The 19269-nt window shown below is 37.8% G+C and overlaps 1 protein-coding gene across 5 annotated transcripts in view; it reads left to right on the top strand.

Annotated features, from left to right (window-relative positions):
- PDE7A (phosphodiesterase 7A) overlaps nucleotides 1-19269 on the top strand; it is a 165413-nt gene that overhangs the window by 137326 nt on the left and 8818 nt on the right. For 4 of the 5 annotated variants that reach the window (XM_078441959.1, XM_078441956.1, XM_078441958.2 and 1 more), the window contains exons 8-13: nucleotides 521-652; nucleotides 840-931; nucleotides 3721-3865; nucleotides 5877-5973; nucleotides 6656-6736; nucleotides 10286-12096. In XM_078441959.1, coding sequence (XP_078298085.1) covers nucleotides 521-652; nucleotides 840-931; nucleotides 3721-3865; nucleotides 5877-5973; nucleotides 6656-6736; nucleotides 10286-10494 — 756 coding nt within the window. In that variant the 3' untranslated portion in view covers nucleotides 10495-12096. Of the gene's footprint in view, nucleotides 1-520; nucleotides 653-839; nucleotides 932-3720; nucleotides 3866-5876; nucleotides 5974-6655; nucleotides 6737-10285; nucleotides 12097-13206; nucleotides 14734-19269 lie in introns of those variants that run through there. The other variant, XR_013553621.1, reaches the window with a different exon arrangement.

Here is a 19269-nt window from a genome sequence, read left to right as displayed (position 1 = left end):
ATTCTTAATTGAAGTCTAGTAACCAATTTGTTGATGAATAAGCGCCTTCAGTCATAGGTCTTATGTAATTGTACACTTAAAGCTCTGATAATGTGAGCGTAGATCTCACATTAAGTGTTCTTACTGCAATAAAAAAAAGTTGAAAGACCTCATAGGTCTTCTGTTGGTAGCAACTATGGTAATAAACATACAGAAACCTGTGTTTGTTTTAAACCCATTTCTCAAAAAAGATCATTTATACTTTGGCTGTCATTTTGAGTAAGTCTGTCTCAAATGAACACAGTGTAAGGACAAGGTCTGTAAACTCTGTGTGGACGGGAACACACATCATATTCTACCTCTCCCTTGTGTCGTGATGAGGACAGCACCTGGCAGGTGCTTGGTGTCCTTAATGAACAGTCTGAAAAACATGAAGGGGGAGGAGACGCGACACTACCATTTGAGACAAATTCAAAACTACTGTAATGGTACAGAGTTTATTTCAGATATGTCTGTAATTAATTCTTTTGTCCCACTTCAGCTTGCCAGTTCTGTAACCCCTTGGGATGTCTTGCTGAGCTTAATTGCAGCTGCCACTCATGATCTGGATCATCCAGGTGTTAATCAACCTTTCCTTATTAAAACTAACCATTACTTGGCAACTTTATACAAGGTCAGTGCAATTTTATCATGAGATTTAATATTCTTGCATTCTGGAGAATGTTTTAATGGAGTCAAAGTAGTAAACAGATTGTCCATGAACATTAGAATTTTAGCCAGATTAATATTACCTACAGATAATTCTTTATGTTCAGAAAGAGACTCGCTATTAAATAACTCAGATATGCCCCTTTTTGTAGAATACCTCAGTACTGGAAAATCACCACTGGAGATCTGCAGTGGGATTATTGAGAGAATCTGGCTTATTCTCACATATGCCATCAGAAAGCAGGTAGGTTGGATTAAGACACATTTAATTTGTTATGAACTATGGAAATTAAGTTGGCAAAACAATTTCATAAAGGTTTCAAAATTATTCAGGTGTTCCCACAGTTTTCAGTTTTTGTTTAATGGCTGAACTATTTTATCTTAAAGGTTTATATCAAAATTCTAGTAATTTAAACCTGTTCTGCAGTGAAGACAGTAGTATTTTTTTAGTGATTTTTTTTTTTATGGATCATTCCGTAGATTTGAGTATTATAAATTCACTCCAAATACACATTGCCTCAGTCATAGTTTACTATTTATGTAAATAGTGTTACATGTTTCCATTTTATGCTCATTTGAATAAAACCTTATGTTCTAGGTATAAAGAAATTAATTATTCTGTATCATAAATACCCTCATTAAAAGTTTCAGGAAGTTTTCAAAATCTATAAGTAAAAAAAAATGCTTTATACCTCAATAGCATAGCCCTGGAGTCACTTCGGGAGCATAGGATAAAATAATGATGGAAAGAACAGGAAATACTAATTTTTTAAGAAAAGACCATTTAATGTTAAGCAGGCCATTTGAAAGCCTAATAAGCATCAGTGCAAATAAGCCCGATATGATGGTGATTAACAAAATCTCTTCTCACTGATCCACAAACAAAAGCTTTTAATAATGTCTCACTGAGAGAAGATGCTCTTAAGAAAACCATGTAAGTGGATATAAACCATCTAATTCTAGAAACAAGGTGAGGCATAAAAATAAGTTTGGGTACTAAAATTTAAGTTACTATTATTGTTCTTTCCTTTTTCCATTTCATAATTTAAAACAACTTTATTTTAAAAACTTAAGTATTTTGTGTAATGACCATAAGAAAAAAGCTGGACTTTATTTTTTATTTTTTAAATCTTTATTCATGGATACCATTTGGAGTTATGACAATACTTCTGGTAAGTAAAATTGTTTCTTGCTGTAGTACAAATAGAAAAATTGCTTAAACCATAGTTTTTGTATATATAAGTTATCTTTTTCTTGATTAAAGCAGATTAAAATGTTTGCTTTCTTCTTTTTGTCATGTTTTACATTTGATGATTAACCCTATCGATAAAAATTGACAATAAGGAATACTACCTAATAGCATTCTTTTATGTTTCCTTTATTTAGGATTTATTTCATTTAATATCCAATATTGTGAGCCTTTTAATCTGTTGACAGCTCTTTACTGATATTTATACAAAGATAATGTTCGCTACAGCCCATTGAGGGGAAAAAAGGAAGGGTTTTTTTTGTTTTTTTTTAAGTTTATTTTTCTTATTATTTGACTTGAGACAGTCTTAATTATTTTTTTACTTGAGACAGTTTTAAAAATGATATGATGTATTTGCATTAACATGTTACCTTTTCCTTTCCAGGAAAGTTGGATATTCATGTAGATAATTGATTCTAGAATTTGACCTTGAAAATACAGTTACATCTAAACTTTATCAAATTGTTTGGTGGGGTTTTGTCAGCATATAATCATGCATCTTAGTCAAAATATCTACCAGACTTAGTTGTTGAATGGGCTGTTCTTTCTCCGTTTGAGCCAACCTTCTGACTTCCAGATATCAGACACCCAAGAAAGAAACCAAAGTTGTGTACCCTCAGCACATCCCAGCCAAAAATTTTATAAAATAACGTATCAGGCTCATATGGATTTGTTTTTAGACAACTAATTCCTCCTTGGCTGGCAAAATAAAGGCATTCTTTTGGGAATGTACACATATTTGTACTTTCCTACAAACTCCTTTGGTTTTAGTTTTGATGATTTTAGTAGGTTTTTAAAAATGCATTCTTTAAAATTCATTTTTGTGGGGGGGAAGCTTACTGGCTGTTACCAGATTAACTCACAGGCAGGCAATTATGACATGCTTCTGAGTACCTCTTAAGAGAAAAAATATGAAAAAAAAGTATGCTTCTATAAAAAGCAATAAAGTTAGCCATGTATTTTTCACATGTAAATAGGAACAGTTTTCAATGATCAGTTGTAATGGAAGTTAGAAATACTGAAATTCATAAATAATTCACAAACTTCATTTTAGCAAACAGGTTACAAAAAGGACACTAAAAATATAAAAAATCATCATCATTGGTTTCTTAAATTTTGGGAAGTGTTATGAAATCTTGACTTGCTCACTTCTGCCAAGTTTATACTAATTATTTCAGGAGTAGGGATGAAAATTCTGGACTCTCAAGAAGTAACCCAACTGGTTAAAGTAACCCAGCTTCCTTTAACAAAAGTGGTTGTAATATCAAATGAGGTCTGTAGGATTCTAAAAACAAATGTCTCCTTACTTAGTTTCTTTTCATTTCCATCCTTTAGAACAAGAGTTGGCAGATTATGGCCAGTGAGCCAGATGCTTTTATAAATAAGCTTTTATTGGAAAATAGCCACACACATTCATTTATATATTATCTACAGCTGCTTTCACGCTGTAGTAGCAGTATTGAATGTTGTGACAAAACCTATATGGCCACAAAGTCTAAAATATTTACTGTCTGGTCCCTTGCAGAAAAAGTTTGCTGATCCCCACTTTAGACCGGCTTAAATGACTTTGTTAAATAGGTAAACAGGACTGTACTGTATCAAGTCAAAACATTTAGCAAATAAAATAATGTGGGTTAAAAAAATAAATAAATAAAAAAAAAATAAAATTCATTTTTGTGATAGGTTAAAAGTTGAATGGCAGAATATTAAGTTTAAGAAAAAAAAATCAAGAAGTAACTATTTAATTGAAAGTCTTGTATTTTTTTATATTTCTCTAATTCCAGGCAACAAATGGAGACTCAGATAGGTGCTTTGATACTAGCCACAGACATCAGTCGCCAAAATGAGTATCTGTCATTGTTCCGGTCCCATTTGGACAGAGGTGATTTACGCCTTGAAGATGCCAGGCATAGGCATTTGGTTTTACAGGTAAAATGGGGTTGGGAAAGATTCTTTCTAGGGTAAATCACATGACTGTTAGAATAAAAATGAAGTAATCTAGTGTAGCTTTCAGAGTGGTTAAATTTTGAGGGAAAGCTGTGGGATTTCCTTCCATTAGTAAAATATCTTACAGAAGGTGAATCTTCTCCTTAGGAAAGCACCGTTGTTTTTGTAGTTTTCATACTCGTGATTTCTTTTTTTTTTTTTTTTTAACGTTTATTTATTTTTGAGACAGAGAGAGACAGAGCATGAACAGGGGAGGGACAGAGAGAGTGGGAGACACAGAATCTGAAGTGGGCTCCAGGCTCTGAGCTGTCAGCACACAGCCCGATGCGGGGCTCGAACTCACGGACCGCGAGATCGTGACCTGAGCCGAAGTCGGCCGCTTAACCGACTGAGCCACCCAGGTGCCCCCATACTCGTGATTTCTAACAAAAACCATTTTTGTGAGATTAGGGTACTGACCAACAAACAGTAATTTATTTTATTTTATTATTTTTTTATGAATTTTTTTCAAATTTTTACTCAAATTCTACTTAGTTAACATACAGTGCAGTATTGGTTTCAGGAGCAGAATTCAGTGACCTACGTACAACACCCAGTGTTCATCACAAGTGCCCACCTTAGTACCCATCACCCATCTAGCCCATCCCCCACCCACCTCCCTCCATCAACCCTCACTTCTCCTTTGTTAAGAGTCTCTTATGGTGGGGCACCTGGGTGGCTCAGTCGGTTAAACTTCTGACTTTAGCTCAGGTCATGACCTTGCAGTTAGTTTGTGGGTTCGAGCCCCACATTGGGCTCTGTGCTGACAGCTCAGAGCCTAGAGCCTGCTTTAGATTCTGTGTCTCCCTCTCTCTCTGCCCCTCCCCCACTCATGCATGCTCACACTTGCTCTTTCTCAAAAAATGAATAAACATTAAAAACAAAATTTTAAGAGTCTCTTATGGTTTGTTTCACTCTCTTCTTCACCCCCTTCCAATATGTTCATCTCTTCCATTTCTTAAATCCCACATATGAGAGAAATCATATGGTATTTGTCTTTTTTCTGATTGACTTATTTTGCTTAGCATAATACACTCTAGCTCCATCCATGTCATTGCAAAAGGCAAGGTTTCGTTCCTTTTGATGGCTGAGTAATATTCCAGTGTGTGTGTGTGTGTGTGTGTGTAGGCATATTTTATATATATAAAATATATATATAAAATATATATATAAAATATATATATATATAAAATATATATATATATATATATATATATATATATAAAATATATATATATATGCCATATCTTCTTTATCCATTATCAGTCAGTGGACACTGGTGGTTTCTCCATACTTTGGCTGTTATTGCTAATGAATGCTGCTATAAACATCAGGGTACCATGTACCCCTTCGAATCTGTATTTTTGTATCCTTTGGGTAAATACCTAGTAGTATAATTGCTGGATTGTAGGGTAGTCTGTTTTTAACTTTTTGGGGAACCTCCATCCTATTATCCTGAGTGGCTGCACCAGTTTGCATTCCCACCAGCAGTACAAGAGGGTTCCTTTTCTCTACGTTGTCGCCAACATCTGTTGTTTTGTTGTGTTGTTAATTTTAGCCATTCTGACGGTTGTGAGGTGGTATCTCATCATGGTTTTGATTTGTATTTCCCTGAGATGAGTGATGTTGAGCATCTTTTAGCCAAGTGTTTTATTTTCACAAATTAGTTCTTGGATCTAAAAATGAGCGAGAATACAATGATTTATTTGTAGCTTTATGTTTAGTCCAGTCCTTATGCTTGGCTCTTGGGTATAAAGTGTCATTTAGCATTCCTGAAGACATGATTGATAGACATAATAGCATCATAGAATTAATATAAAAGACAGTGAATTTTCTGTTGCAGCATTTTTCTTCATTAAAGTGTCCTTTTTTCCCACTATTGGAGTATACTTAAGCTTAGTACAATTGAAATTTTAGTTTTTTCTTTAAAGAATTTTAATATTTTGCTTGCTAGATGGCTTTGAAATGTGCTGATATTTGTAACCCATGTCGGACCTGGGAATTAAGCAAGCAGTGGAGTGAAAAAGTAACAGAGGAATTCTTCCATCAAGGCAAGTTACAGTTTTGAGTGATAAGTAGTCTGTTCAATTCATTTTTTAGCATCATTTGAATAAACAAACCCAGACATTTACAGGAGTCAGGCAATAGATGCTTGTTGGTATTTTTAGTGACAACTCAGCGTAGATGTACATACAGGCAATAATGTACAAATTGAGCATATTTTGGGAATTACCAGTTCTCTTTGGAAATGATGAAATGTGAACATTTGCATTTATAAATAGACATAAGTCAGGTTAGAAATTTCGCTGTCCAGAAAGATTTCCCTGACCTTGTACCATCCTCATCCCTTTTGGAGGGTCCCATGGCCCTGTGAACATGCAAGTTGGTTTTAGTAATTTAAAAACAGGAACCAAGGATCTTCATTGCATGCACCTTTCTTTTAGAAATCTAAGTTTTAAATTAAAATGCTGACAGAATTATAGTCTTGGGGTAACACCTAGTAAAATTCTTCATCTCCTCCATTTAAAATAGGATATCAGCTTGGCAACCTTTTCTATGTGTGAATAACTTAAAAATTTTAAAAAGAACTAATTTAGAAGCCATCCTCTCTTGAGGATTAAGTATGTCATGCATTTTCTAAGGAATTTACAGGTAAGATGAAGACTTCAACTGTATACTTAAGCAATAGTTATGTTCCACATGAATCATTCTATCTTGTTTTTATCATTTTAGGAGATATAGAAAAGAAGTATCATTTGGGTGTGAGTCCACTTTGTGATCGTCAGACTGAATCTATTGCCAACATCCAGATTGGTAACTATACATACTTCTAGCTGGTTAGAAACATGCCGCCAATTTTAATTTTGCCAAGAAGAGATCTACATCTGAAATATAAATTATTAAAATTGTGCTCATTTCTATTTTTTAATTTAAGAAATTTTACCCATTTTTCCTTTTTGGGGCTCTATCTATAATTTACTCTCATTTAATCTTAGGTCATAAAAACCATGATATTTGCAAAGCAGGTAGCAGTAACTTTGTTTTAAAACTGACAGAATATGTGATTTGCTCACGTGGAAGCTTCTTTTGCATAATTCTGGGATTGCATTCTAAAATGAAAAAAGTGACCACTGAGCACAATTATAATGTGAAGTCCATTTTCCACTGTGGCTTACTTTTCTCTGTCACTGCCTGTGGATTAATTCTTCAGCATCCTGTACAGGCCTCTTGTAAGCTTCCCTCGAATAGTCTCTTCGGTTCTCTCCCCGGCAACTTCCCCTCACATACCCGCGGCAACCTGGGACTCTGCCTTGTTCCCCAAATCCATGGCACCCCTTTACTCTTTCCCCCTCGCCACTCCTCCCCACCTGCCTGATGGACTCATTTTTCTTGAAGATCCACCTCCTCCAGATGCCACCTTCTACTCTCTCCAGGCAGAGTCGGTCGCTCCTTTTCCAGGCCTCCAAAGCACTAGATATATGTCTCCCCTAGCTCCCAGGTCCTTCCTGCAGCGATGTATTCCTGAGGCTTTGCACTGCACCTAGAAGCAGGAGGCACTAGAGAACTATTAACTAAGTGAGACATAATTGTAACGGAAAGCACAGGGAAATTTGCTGATTAAAATAGGGGCAGCTTATTGTAAAAGAGCACAGGAGTGGGTGTTGGGGTTTTGAACGTAAAGTAGGAGGCCAGCGTGGGGATGGGTAAGTCAACAAGGTATTGCGGGATGAATGTGATTTTGGTAGCTCGTGTTGAGTAGGGCCTTTGAGGATTGGGTTGAACATAAAGAAATGGGTGCACAAACTTCAGAAAGATAAAGTTTCTAGAAATCCAGAAGACAGCACATGTCTGTGGCATAGTGCTTTGAAAAGAGGCTTGTAGGGGTCAGAAATTCAGAAATCTGATACTTACATAGTAATTGCAAGACATCGTCATGTGGAAGGCAGTGGGTAGTAACCAACTTGATGGCAGAGGAACAGGTAGGGAAGATAAAGAGCCAGGCCCAGAAGAGTGTGGCACAGACCTGCGGGAATGGCGGGGGCAGGGGAGGGTGGTGCTGGGGCTCAACCAGCCAGAAGCCTGGGGAATTTTGCAGAGGGGGAAGCTTTCTTTGGGGGGGATAAGAAGACACTTAAGAAGCAGATCTGGGGTACCCTGAGTCTCAAGTAGAAAAACCTTCAAATGCAAAAGAACAGGTGAAATATGGGCAAAGGGAATTAAATTGAAGATAGGTGAATGAGTAGCAAAGTCATTGTAGCTACTTTTAAGTTCTTTTGCTGGAGTCAGTGACTCTCTAGATTAATTTGACAGTAGGTTTTTTAAAAACTACAATTTCTAAAAATGAAAGGAAGCTAGATCCCTTAAATTCTTCACTTCAGTCTACAGATCTTGTCAGTGTCAGCACTTCTAGGTCAGGCTAAGGGACAAGGATAAGGGAAATGATGGTAAGAGCTGACATCTGCCAACTCCTCACAACAACCCTAGGAGACGTGGACTTCTCGTAGCCTCCTTTTCAGATAGTTTGCCCAATTTATAGTTATAAATTACACAGAATAAATACTGTGCTAAACAGTGGTTATTCAGAGCCAGCATAGGGTCAGTAAGTAGATGTCATGTGTAATTAATACAGTTTCCTTCTTTGATAGAAATAATGGTTTTGTTAAACAAGAAAAGAACACATACTGGGGAAGTAAGGCATTTGACAAGGTGTCCTGTGGTATCTGTGGGGGTAAGAGAGAGGCACATGGGCTCGTACAACAAGTGGATTCACAAGCAGCTAATGAATAGAGCCCCGCCCTCCAGGAGGGTGCTGTGTGGCTGTCTCTGTCCATGACCCCAGCCCATCCATTTTTGTCGGGTGCTTAAGACCTAAAAGAATGAGGTTAATTTAGAGCCACAAGTAATACTAATTTGTTGGTTGTTAGAGGCAAGATCCAAAAGCTCTCAACCAGTTGGAATAACGGGTGAATCAAATAAGATGAAACTCATGTAAAAGCATGATAATAAGGTTCTGCATTTGGGTATAAAACTCTAGCGATTCACCACTTAACTGTGGCACCTGGAAGCGACAGGGCTCTGGGTGACTGGTTCAGCCTGACACTGTGGTGTGAGGATGGCTACCAAAAAGCTGCCGTGTTCTTTGACCGCAGAGGTGACATTTTCCTCTATTTGTTATGTCTTTCTCTTCACCAGAATGTAACTCCTTGAGGGCACATCTTGTCTGTCCATTCACTGCTATATTCCTGGCCACCCTAGAACAGTGCCTGGCATAGATAGCAGGTTCTCCGTTAATATGCGTGGAGGGAGTGGAAGGCCTTATTTCCAATATTAATTACTATTTCAGATACCACAATTTGTACAATTTTCTAATTAAAAGTAGTGGGTGCTGATTGCTTTAACTCCAGAATTTTTTGTTGCCTAAATGAAACCTGTGTGGCCTGTGGTCTACATGGTCTTTTGCTGAAATGAAAAAGTTTTTAGAGATGAAGAAAATTTTAAAACTGTTACATAGCAATGATAGAATTCGAATGTACATGCTCCTCCTCCTTAACAGATCAAAAGTTGAGGAAATAATGCTAAATGTTTCTCCAATATATGTGATTTGACTGACGAGGTATTTTCTAGGAGTATAAGATACACTGTAGTGTTAAATCAGGCACAATGTCCGCATGAGTGCTGTACAACCTAAAGGTACAGACAACCCAGAAATCACTCATTTTCCCTTTCTGACTACAAATTAAGAGAGATCAGTTATATGAGTTGTTTAAAAAGTAGGACCCTGGTACGCTTTTGGTGTTCATTTTAGTAATTGCTGAAGCTAATACGCTCTGTTCTTTTTAGGCTCGTAATTTTTGTCATGAGTTTTGGTTCCGTAAATTCGGACTTAAATAAAGTGGCCAAGCGTAACCATGACCAGGTGTGAAGATGCCATCCCTGAGGGGGCGAAACCCAGCAGCACGTCACCAGCCCCACTTCAGCTCAGGCCTCATCACCCACAGGCTTGCAAGAGACCCCTCTTAGCCTTTAGCTGTCTCACTGCAACTGTCTGCCCTGCTTTCTGCAGAGTTGAGAGGACCGCTGAGTGTTTGCTCAGATAGGATGTGGTGGTGTAGCTGAAAGGAACCGTCAGAAAAGAGTTGATGTGTTTGTCAATTCATCTTGACTTAAAGTTCCATTGAGCTACTAAATAGATTCTTCAGAGAAGTTATGTACATTTACACACACACACACACACACACACACACACACTGAAAACTTAGGTGATATTAGAATAGGACTTAAGAGAATAAACACTGGATAGATGTTCTGAAGACAAAGTTTCAGAATATATGTTAAGACCTTTTTTTCTCTTATTTTCTCCAGGTTTCATGACTTACCTCGTGGAGCCTTTATTCACAGAATGGGCCAGGTTTTCCAATACCAGGCTATCCCAGACAATGCTCGGACATATGGGGCTGAATAAAGCCAGTTGGAAGGGGTTGCAGAGAGAACAGTCCACCAGTGAGGACACTGATGCTGCGTTCGAGGAGTTGAACTCACAGCTATTACCTCAGGAAAATCGGTTATCATAGCCCCCAGAATCGTCGGAACAGACTGCCTCCTGCAGGTTTTTAGAAATGTGAAATGGGGTCTTGAGGTGAGAGGACTTTCTTGACTGCCAAGGTTTCCGAGGGAATGAGGCCAGCGTTATTTATTCCCAAGGTGTCCTCTACTGGATCATGCGACCCCACTTTTTAATTATAAGACCTGAACATACAGCAATATGCACTTGGCTTTCGTGTGAAACCTTGAATATGCAAAGCCCAGCAGGAGCGGATCCGAAAGGAGTAACGAAGGAAGTTTTGCAACGTGCCACCAGTTTTTCAAAGCATTTGCTCCTCGAACCGTGAAACTTGAACTGTAGCTTTCAGCAGAAATCTCTTGGAATTTAACCAGTCTGACGCAACGTTGTGTATCTGTACCTTCCACTAAGTTCTCTCTGAGAAAAAGGAAATGTGAAGTGCCCAGCCTCTGCTGCCTCCTGCAAGACTCGATGTTTACAAATCAACTCTGAAATATTGGTTCTAAATTGCCTTGGAGCATGATTGTGAAGGAACCACTAACAATTTTAAAGATCAAACTTAAACTGCAGCTCTTTCCCCCTGGTTTGCCTTTTTCTTCTTTGGATGCCACCAAAGCCTCCCTTTTGCTATAGTTTTATTTTGCGCACTGGAAACTGAGCATTTATCATAGAGTACCGCCAAGCTTTCCCTCCAGTGCTGTTTGGCAATGCAATTTTTTTTAACTGTTAGTTTCTGATTTGGGGCGGGAGGGGAAGAACACCAGTGTCCTAGCTGTATTATGATTCTGCAGTGAAGACATTGCATGTTGTTTTCACTACTGTACTCTTGACCTGCACATGCAAGAAACAGGTGGAATGTTTAAAACACCATAAACAGCTCAGGGTATTTGCCAATCTGAAATAAAGTGGGATGGGGAAGTGTGTCCTTCAGAGCAAGGGTACTAAAGTCCCTTTCGCTGCAGTGCGTGAGAGGTATGTTGTGTGTGGATGTGTGGACGTATGTTTGCGTGCATGTTTGTGCATGTGTGACTGTGCATGTGTTATATTTATCCATGTGGGAAAGGATTTGAAACGTAAGCTTTTATTTATTATCTTAGAATGTGACACGGTGCGCAGCCACACTGGGGGAGGGGAAGGTAGGCGAGCTGTAACAGACCGCTCCAGTTGCCTTAAACTATGCACAAAGCTAAGTGACCAAACTTCTTGTTTTGATTTGAAACAAGTGCATTGTTTTCTTGTCCCTCCCTTTGATGAAACGTTACCCTTTGATGGGCCTTTTGATGTGAACAGATGTTTTCTAGGACAAAATCTAAGGACTAATTTTAAACTTCAAACATTCCACTTTTGTAATTTGTTTTAAATTGTTTTATGTATAGTAAGCACAACTGTAATCTAGTTTTAAGAGAAACCGGTGCTTTCTTTTAGTTCAATTGTATTTCCCTTGTTACTGTAAAAGACTGTTTATTGATTATGTTTACAGTTCGTTGCAACAGCCATTTTCTTGGGAGAAAGCTTGAGTGTAAAGCCCTTTGTAAAAGGCTTTGCCATACTCATTTTAATATGTGCCTGTTGCTGTTAACTTTTGATGAATAAAAACCTATCTTTTCACATATTTATCTTTGATATTTACCTTATAACTCAATCTTTTGGAAATCTTAATACTAAATTACTAGGAAATCCAAGGTTTAGCTTCTTGGTTCTAGCATTCACTCATCAGGTATTTATTTAGGCAGATGCAGGTGCTGGCCAAGCCCTTGGGGTCATCTGTCATTATCTGCACCTCACGAGTGAGTGAGTGGCCCCACTGTGTGTGCTCAGAGTTCTGACTAATACATGGTACAAGTCAGCTTTGAGCCCAGGCCTCTGGACTCCACAGCCTTTTTTGTCCCCACAGTTGGGAATTGCGTAAGATATCAGCACTCTTACAATACCAAAGTACTAGCTGTAATTGCTTTTTTAAAGTAAAGTAATAAGAAATGGCCACGTAATTCTCCTTGGTTGGTATCAATGTAAGAAAGGCACCACTGGGCCTCTCCTGTGTCTTCTCAAGTCCAATTCATTAGGAAGGATATAGTACAAGTTTTAAAGTCAAACATACTGTCATTATTTGCACAGAAGAATGATGTCCAATAGAAATAAAATGTGAGCCACACGTAAGTGAATTTTCAATTTTCTACTAGCCACATCTAAAAAAGGGAAAAGAAACCAGTGGAATTAATTAACTTTTATTCCAATATATCTAAAATATTGTTTCAATATGTAGTCATTATCTTAGAGAACAATTATTGAGATGTTTTACATTCTTTCTTGGCCAGGGGGCGGGGAGGAGGGGGGGCGGGTACCAAGTCTTTGAAATCTGGTGCGTATTTTACACTTACAGCACATCTCCGTTCAGACTAGCCACATTTCAAGTGCTCAATAATATCCGCATGTGGCTGGTAGCTACCATATTGGACAGAGCGGGTACAGGAGTTTGATGGTATAGAGCGGACTGTCCCTGGGGAAGGTCAGTGACCACTTAAGGTGGCATCATCCTGGCAGATCTGATGCATCTAGTTGTCTGATTAGATCTTTACAGACCTAGTATGTCAGCACATGCAGAGCACAACGGTCTTAGAGGAAACTCACATTAACCAAGCTCACAGTAACTGATAGTTGTTAAAAATGTTAGTACTTTAATTTACAATGAGAAATGTAACTATCAATCGTTCTCTCCCTTTAGGCAAATCTTCTGGGGAAGTCCATTTATGATCAGCCGGTTACTTGGTGAGCGTGGATTCTGAGCAAGGGAAGCAAGTTGCCTCATGCATCCATCTCCCTATGGGGACTCACCTGCTGATTTTCATGTTTGTGGACCAGGGTACGCTCTTCCCCCGGATGATTGTAGAGATTCTCTGCCAGTAGTTGCCTCTCCACATCAGCTTCTGATGGGCACATCCAGTAAATCTGTCAGTACCTTCAGCCTTTGTCTCAGTTGAACCTGCCTGGGTTCCATCTGCCGGTGTACGATTGCTTACTTCTGCTCTGATCCATTTCTTACTGTTTGATAGTCAAAGGATTACCTTATTTCCTTTCTTGGGGGAGACACCTCAATGTTGCTCCCATTTCCTGCCTACACGTAGAATAAACCCACTGACAGATTATGTTTTGTTACATATATGTGGAAGTCACCATCTATAGCCCTGCTCCTTAAATATAACCTATATTCCTTGAACATTGGTTTTCTAGAAAAATTTGAGGAAACAGTTCAGAAATTTAGAAGATTACATTTCAAATAAGTAAATGTTATGGAACAGAAAAATTCACATGAACTTTTAAAACAGGAGACTTCAAAGAATTGTCGAGCATGTCGCAGCCCTGTGGGGCTCTACCCAACACTTCAGTAGTAGGGGGGCATCTCCTCTGCTCTGGAGGTAAAGGTCCTTGGAGAGAAAACTTTGGCAAGCCGTAGCTTAATGAAAAACCAATCTGGTACCTGGTCAATATTTCTATTCTGTAAATGTGATGGTTTATAATGATCCTCTTTGTATAAAAGAAGCAAATATTTTATGTCCTTTGCAAACCTGGAAAATATATTTGTACCTGAGGTACAGGTTAGAGGTGCTAGTAATTCTTTGAAGATTCCTATAACAGTTTCTTTTCCAAAATGCTTTCTTGGCTCTTAAAACTTTGAGTTTTCTTAAAACTCTAACTTTCACATCAGGGGTTTACAGTGTTTTCATGTGTACTTTTTTTAATGTATAAATATTTTGTTTAAATCCTCTCCTGATCAGTGTCTCCTGCTTGAGAAAATAAACAGTGACCGACAGCTACTATGCATTCACTAATGTTTTTAAATAAATGTGCATACTACTCACCATGGCATCAGCACACATCTGAAACATACAGTTGTACAGTTATGTGCAAGACTTAGTCTGAGCCATTCCTTGCTCGCTACGGATCTGCAGACAATCTGTGTCTTTGGAAGGCCCCCAAGGATCCATGGTCTTTTCCTCGGAGGTGAGCTGACAGGGGGCGCACGGCAGGTCTCCTCCAACTTCTAGGCTCTTGTGCTTATTAGCACAGGGCTGGCTTCAATTGGGCCATCGATGTTTGAACAAACTAATTCGGTATTAATGTGTTTTCTCTTTAGCCATCAATCTATAACATTGAGAAATGATATTGAAACTAATCTGTCTGTGCTGAATCATGTGGTCAGCAATATCTGGGTTCCTGTTGTGTGCAGAGTACTGCACTGGATATAATAAAGGTATTAAAAATTACAAAACCCTCGTCTCTGTTCTCAAAATGTTTGAGTGACAAAATGATTTGTGAAAAGTGTTCTGTAATATGGCAGGTTTCTTTATTTTATGAAATGAGTGCACAATGTTGGGGTGTGGGTTCAGAGAATGGTTTAGTTTGGTCAGTGATGAAAATGACACCATTTCTAGTAATTCTTGAATTTTTTTTTTTTTTTTTTTTTTGTTAATATCCATGACTGGTAAAACCATCTAGCTTTCAAATTTGATTCTAAAGTATAGTCTCCACATCCTCACCAACACTTGTTATTTTTCCTTTTTGATGATAGTCAATCTGATAGGTATGAAGTGATATTGTGGTTTCAGTTTGCATTTCCCTGATGATGGATGAGGCTAAGCATCTTTTCATGTGCCTGTTGGCCATCTGTCTGTCTTCTTTGGAAAAATACCTACTCAAGTCCCCTGCCCATTTTTTTAAAATCAGGTTGGTTGTTTTCTTGATACTAAGTTATGTGAGTTCGTTATATATTTTGGATATTAACCCCTTATCGTGTATGATTTGCAAATACTGGCTCCCACTCAGGAGGTTGCCTTTTAGATTTGTTGATGGGTTTCCTTTGCTGTGCAAAACTTTTTAGTTTGATATGATCCCACTTGTTATTTTAGTTTTTATTGCCCTTGCCTGAGGAAACTGGTCCAAAAACATATTTTAAGACCACTGCCTAGGGTTTCTTCTAGAAGGTTATGGTTTTAGGTCTTATATTCAAGTCTTAATCCATTTTGAATGTATTTCTGTATATGGTATAAAATAGTCCAGTTTCCCAACACCATTTATTGAGATATTGTGCATCCTTGGCTCCTTTATTGTAGATTAACTGACCCTATATGCCTGGATCTATTTTGGGGCTCTTTATTCTGTCTCATTAATCTATGTCTGTTTTCATGCCAGTATTATACTGTTTTAATTACTAGAGTTTTGTAATAAGGTTTGAAATCAGCGTGATGCCTCCAGCTTTCTTGTTCTTTCTCAGGATTGCTTTGGCTATTGAAGGGTCTTTGGTGGTTCCATACAAATCTTAGGATTATTTGTTCTAGTTCTCTGAAAAATGTTGGTATTTTGATAGAGATTGCTGTGGATCTGTAGATTGTTTTGGGTAGTATGGACATTTTAACAATATTAATTCTTATAATCCATAGGCATTGGTATGTGTCATCTTCAGTTTCTTTCAACAGTGTCTTTTAGTTGTCATAGTATAGGATTTTCACCTCTTTAAATATTCCTAGGTATTTTCTTTGTGATGCAATTACAGACGGTATTATTTTCTTAGTTTTTTTTTTCTGATAGCTCTTTCTTAGTGTATAGAACTGCAACTGATTTCTGCATGTTAATTTTCTATACTGCTTCTTGACTGAATTCATTTATAGTTATGATAAATGAATCTTGGTGGAGTCTTCAAGATTTTTTTTTATGTATACTATGTCAACTGCAAATAGTGACTTTTGCTGCTACTTTTCCCATTTGGATGTCTTTTCTTCTTCTTTCATGATAGCTAGAATTCCCAATACTCTGTTGAATAAAAGTTGCAAGAGTGGGCATCCCTGTCTTGTTCCGATCTTAGAGGAAAACTTTCAGGTTTGTCATACGTGGCCTTTATTATGTTTAGATATGTTCCTTCTACGCCCACTTTGTTGAGTTATCGAATTTTGTCAAATGATTTTTCTGCATCTGTTGAGATAATCATACAATTTTTATCTTTTTTTTCTTAATGTTTATTTTTGAGAGAGAGTTCAAGCATGGGAGGGGCTGAGAGGGGGACAGAACATCCGAAGCAGGCTCTACACTGACAGCAGCAAGCCCTATGTGGGGCTCGAACTCAGGAACCGCGAGATCATGACCTGAGCCGAACTCAGATGCTCAACCGACTTGAGCCACCCCCAGGGCCCCCTATGCTCCTTTAGTGAATGTGGTGTATCACCTTGATTGATTTGCAAATGTTGAACCATCCCTGAAAGAAATCCCATTTGATTGTGGTATATGATCTTTTAATATACTAAATTCTGTTTGCTAATACTTGGTTGAGGATTTTTGCATCTCTGTGTATTGAGGATATTGGCCTGTAATTTTCTTTTCTTGTGGTTCATCTGCTTTTATCAGGGTAATGCTGGCCTCTGATTTTTATTATTTCCTTCCTTCTACTAACTTTAGATATGAAGTTAGGTTGTTTACTTGAGATTTTTCTGGTTTCTTGAGGTAGGCCTGTATTGCTGTGAACTTCCTTCATAGGACTTTTTGCTGTATTACATGGCTTTTGGAAAGTTGTTTTGGTTTTCACTGTCCTCAAGGTGTTTATTTCCTCTTTGATTTCTTCACTGACTTCTTAATAACATGTTTTTTAGTCTCCATGTGTTTGCGTTTTCTTCTTGTAGTTGATTTCTAGTTTTATACTGTTGTAATCAGGAAAGTGATGCCTGGTATGATTTCAGTCTTCTTGAATTTATTGAGAGTTGTTTTGTGGCCTAACATGATCTGTCCTGGAGAATGTCCTGTGTACACTTGAAAAGAATCTGTATTCTTTATTTTGGGGGATGGAGTATTCTGTATATATCTATCATGAAGTCCATCTGGTCTAATGTGTCTTTTAAGGCCAATGTTTTCTTATTTTTTTGGATGATCTATCCATTGATGTGAGGTATTGATGTCCCCCACTATTAAAGTATTACAGTCGGTTTCTCTCTTTATGTCATTGTCTGTTAATACTTTGCTTTATATATTTACATGCTCCTATGTTGACTGCGTAGATATCTACCAATGTTATATCCTCTTCTTGGATCAACGCTTTATCATTAAGTAGTGCCCTTTTGTTACATTTTTGTCTGTTTTGTGTGATACGTATATTGTTACACCAGCTTTCTGTTTCTCTTTCTATGGAATAACTTTTTTCATCCCTTCACTTCCAGAAGATATGGGTCTTTAGATCTGAAATAAGTCTCTTGTAGGCAGCATATAGATAGATCTTTCTAAAATTCATTCAGCCACCGCCTGTGTCTTTTGATTAAAGTATTTGGTTCATTTACATTTTTTCCAATAACATAAAATATTTGCTACATTCTTTGCTAACAGTGGGTCAAATGAACAAACTGATCACAAGTGAACTTCATTTTAGTGAAAATCTAATGCAGTCAGTGGGGGCTGACATTGTTTTGGAAAATACCATGCATGTGCTTGGTGGATTGAGCATCTCTGTGTTTCTCATCTTTAAAACTACTTCCTAACAGAATTTAGCGATTCTGGGATGCAACTTCTGGTAGCCAAAGAAATTAACATTCTAACTCACCTGTTTTAGGTTTTAAGTTCATTTGCATTTAAAGTGATTATTGATGAGTACTTATTGCCATTTTGTTCATTGTTTTGTTTTTGTAGTAGTTCTCTGTTCCTTTCTTCTCTTGGTCTCTTCCCTTTTGGTTTGATGGTTTTCTGTTATGTTTGAGTTCCTTTATTTTTTGTGTATCTATTGTAGGTTTTTGGTTTCTGGTTACCAGGAGGTTCATATATATTGACCTATATACATACTAGTCTATTTTAAGCTGGTAATTGCTTAAGTTGAAACAAATCCTAAAAGCACTAATTTTTTTTAATGTTTTTATTTTTGAGAGAGAGAGTGTGGGTGGGGGTGGGGGAGGGGCAGAGGGGGAGACAGAATCTGAAGCAGGCTCCAGGCTCTGAGCTGTTAGCACAGAGCCCGATGCAGGGCTCAAACTTACCAACTGTGAGATCGTGACCTGAGCCAAAGTCAGACACTTAACCGAGCCACCCAGGCACCCCAAAAGCACTAATTTTTATTCCCTACCCCCCACATCTTCTGTTTTTTACCTCAACTGACATTTTTGTGTATCCCTTACAATACTATTTATTGTAGTTCTAATTAATCTCACTAGTTTTGTCTTCAGTCTTCATACTAATTTTTTAAGTGCTTAATTGCCTTTACCAGTGACATTTTTTTCCTTTCACATATTTTTTATTTCCAGTTATGGACTTTTCTGCTTAACAAAGACCCTTTAACATTTCTTGTAAGGCTGGTTTAGTGGTGATGAACGTCTTTTGCTTTTACTTGTCTGGGAAACTCTTATCTTATCCTTCCTTTAATTCTGAATGTTACCCTTGCAGGGTAAAGTATTCTGGTTATGTTTTCCCCCTCAGGATTTTATTTTAAATTTTTTGTGTTTGTTCATTTTTGAGAGAGCATGAGCAGGGGAAGGGCAGAGAGAGACAGACACACAGAATCTGAAGCAAGCTCCAGGCTCTGAGCTGTCAGCAGAGAGTCTGACAAGGGGCTTGAACCTGTGAACTGTGAGATCATGACCTGAGCTTAAGTTGGCTGCTTAAGCGACTGAGCCACCCAGGCACCCCTCCCCTTTCAGCATTTTAAGTATTACCTTGCCACTCCTTTCTTGCCAGCCAAATTTCTGCTGGAAAATCAACTGATAGTCTTATGGGGGTTTCCCTTGTTTATGGCTCTGTTTTGCTGCCTGCAAGATTTTTCTATCTT

Source organism: Panthera onca, chromosome F2 (assembly GCF_046562875.1).
Source record: "Panthera onca isolate mPanOnc1 chromosome F2, mPanOnc1 haplotype 2, whole genome shotgun sequence".
Classification (NCBI taxonomy): Eukaryota; Metazoa; Chordata; class Mammalia; order Carnivora; family Felidae; genus Panthera; species Panthera onca.
The sequence above is the reverse complement of the archived record's forward strand: the minus strand, read 5'-3'. Positions and strand labels throughout refer to the sequence as shown.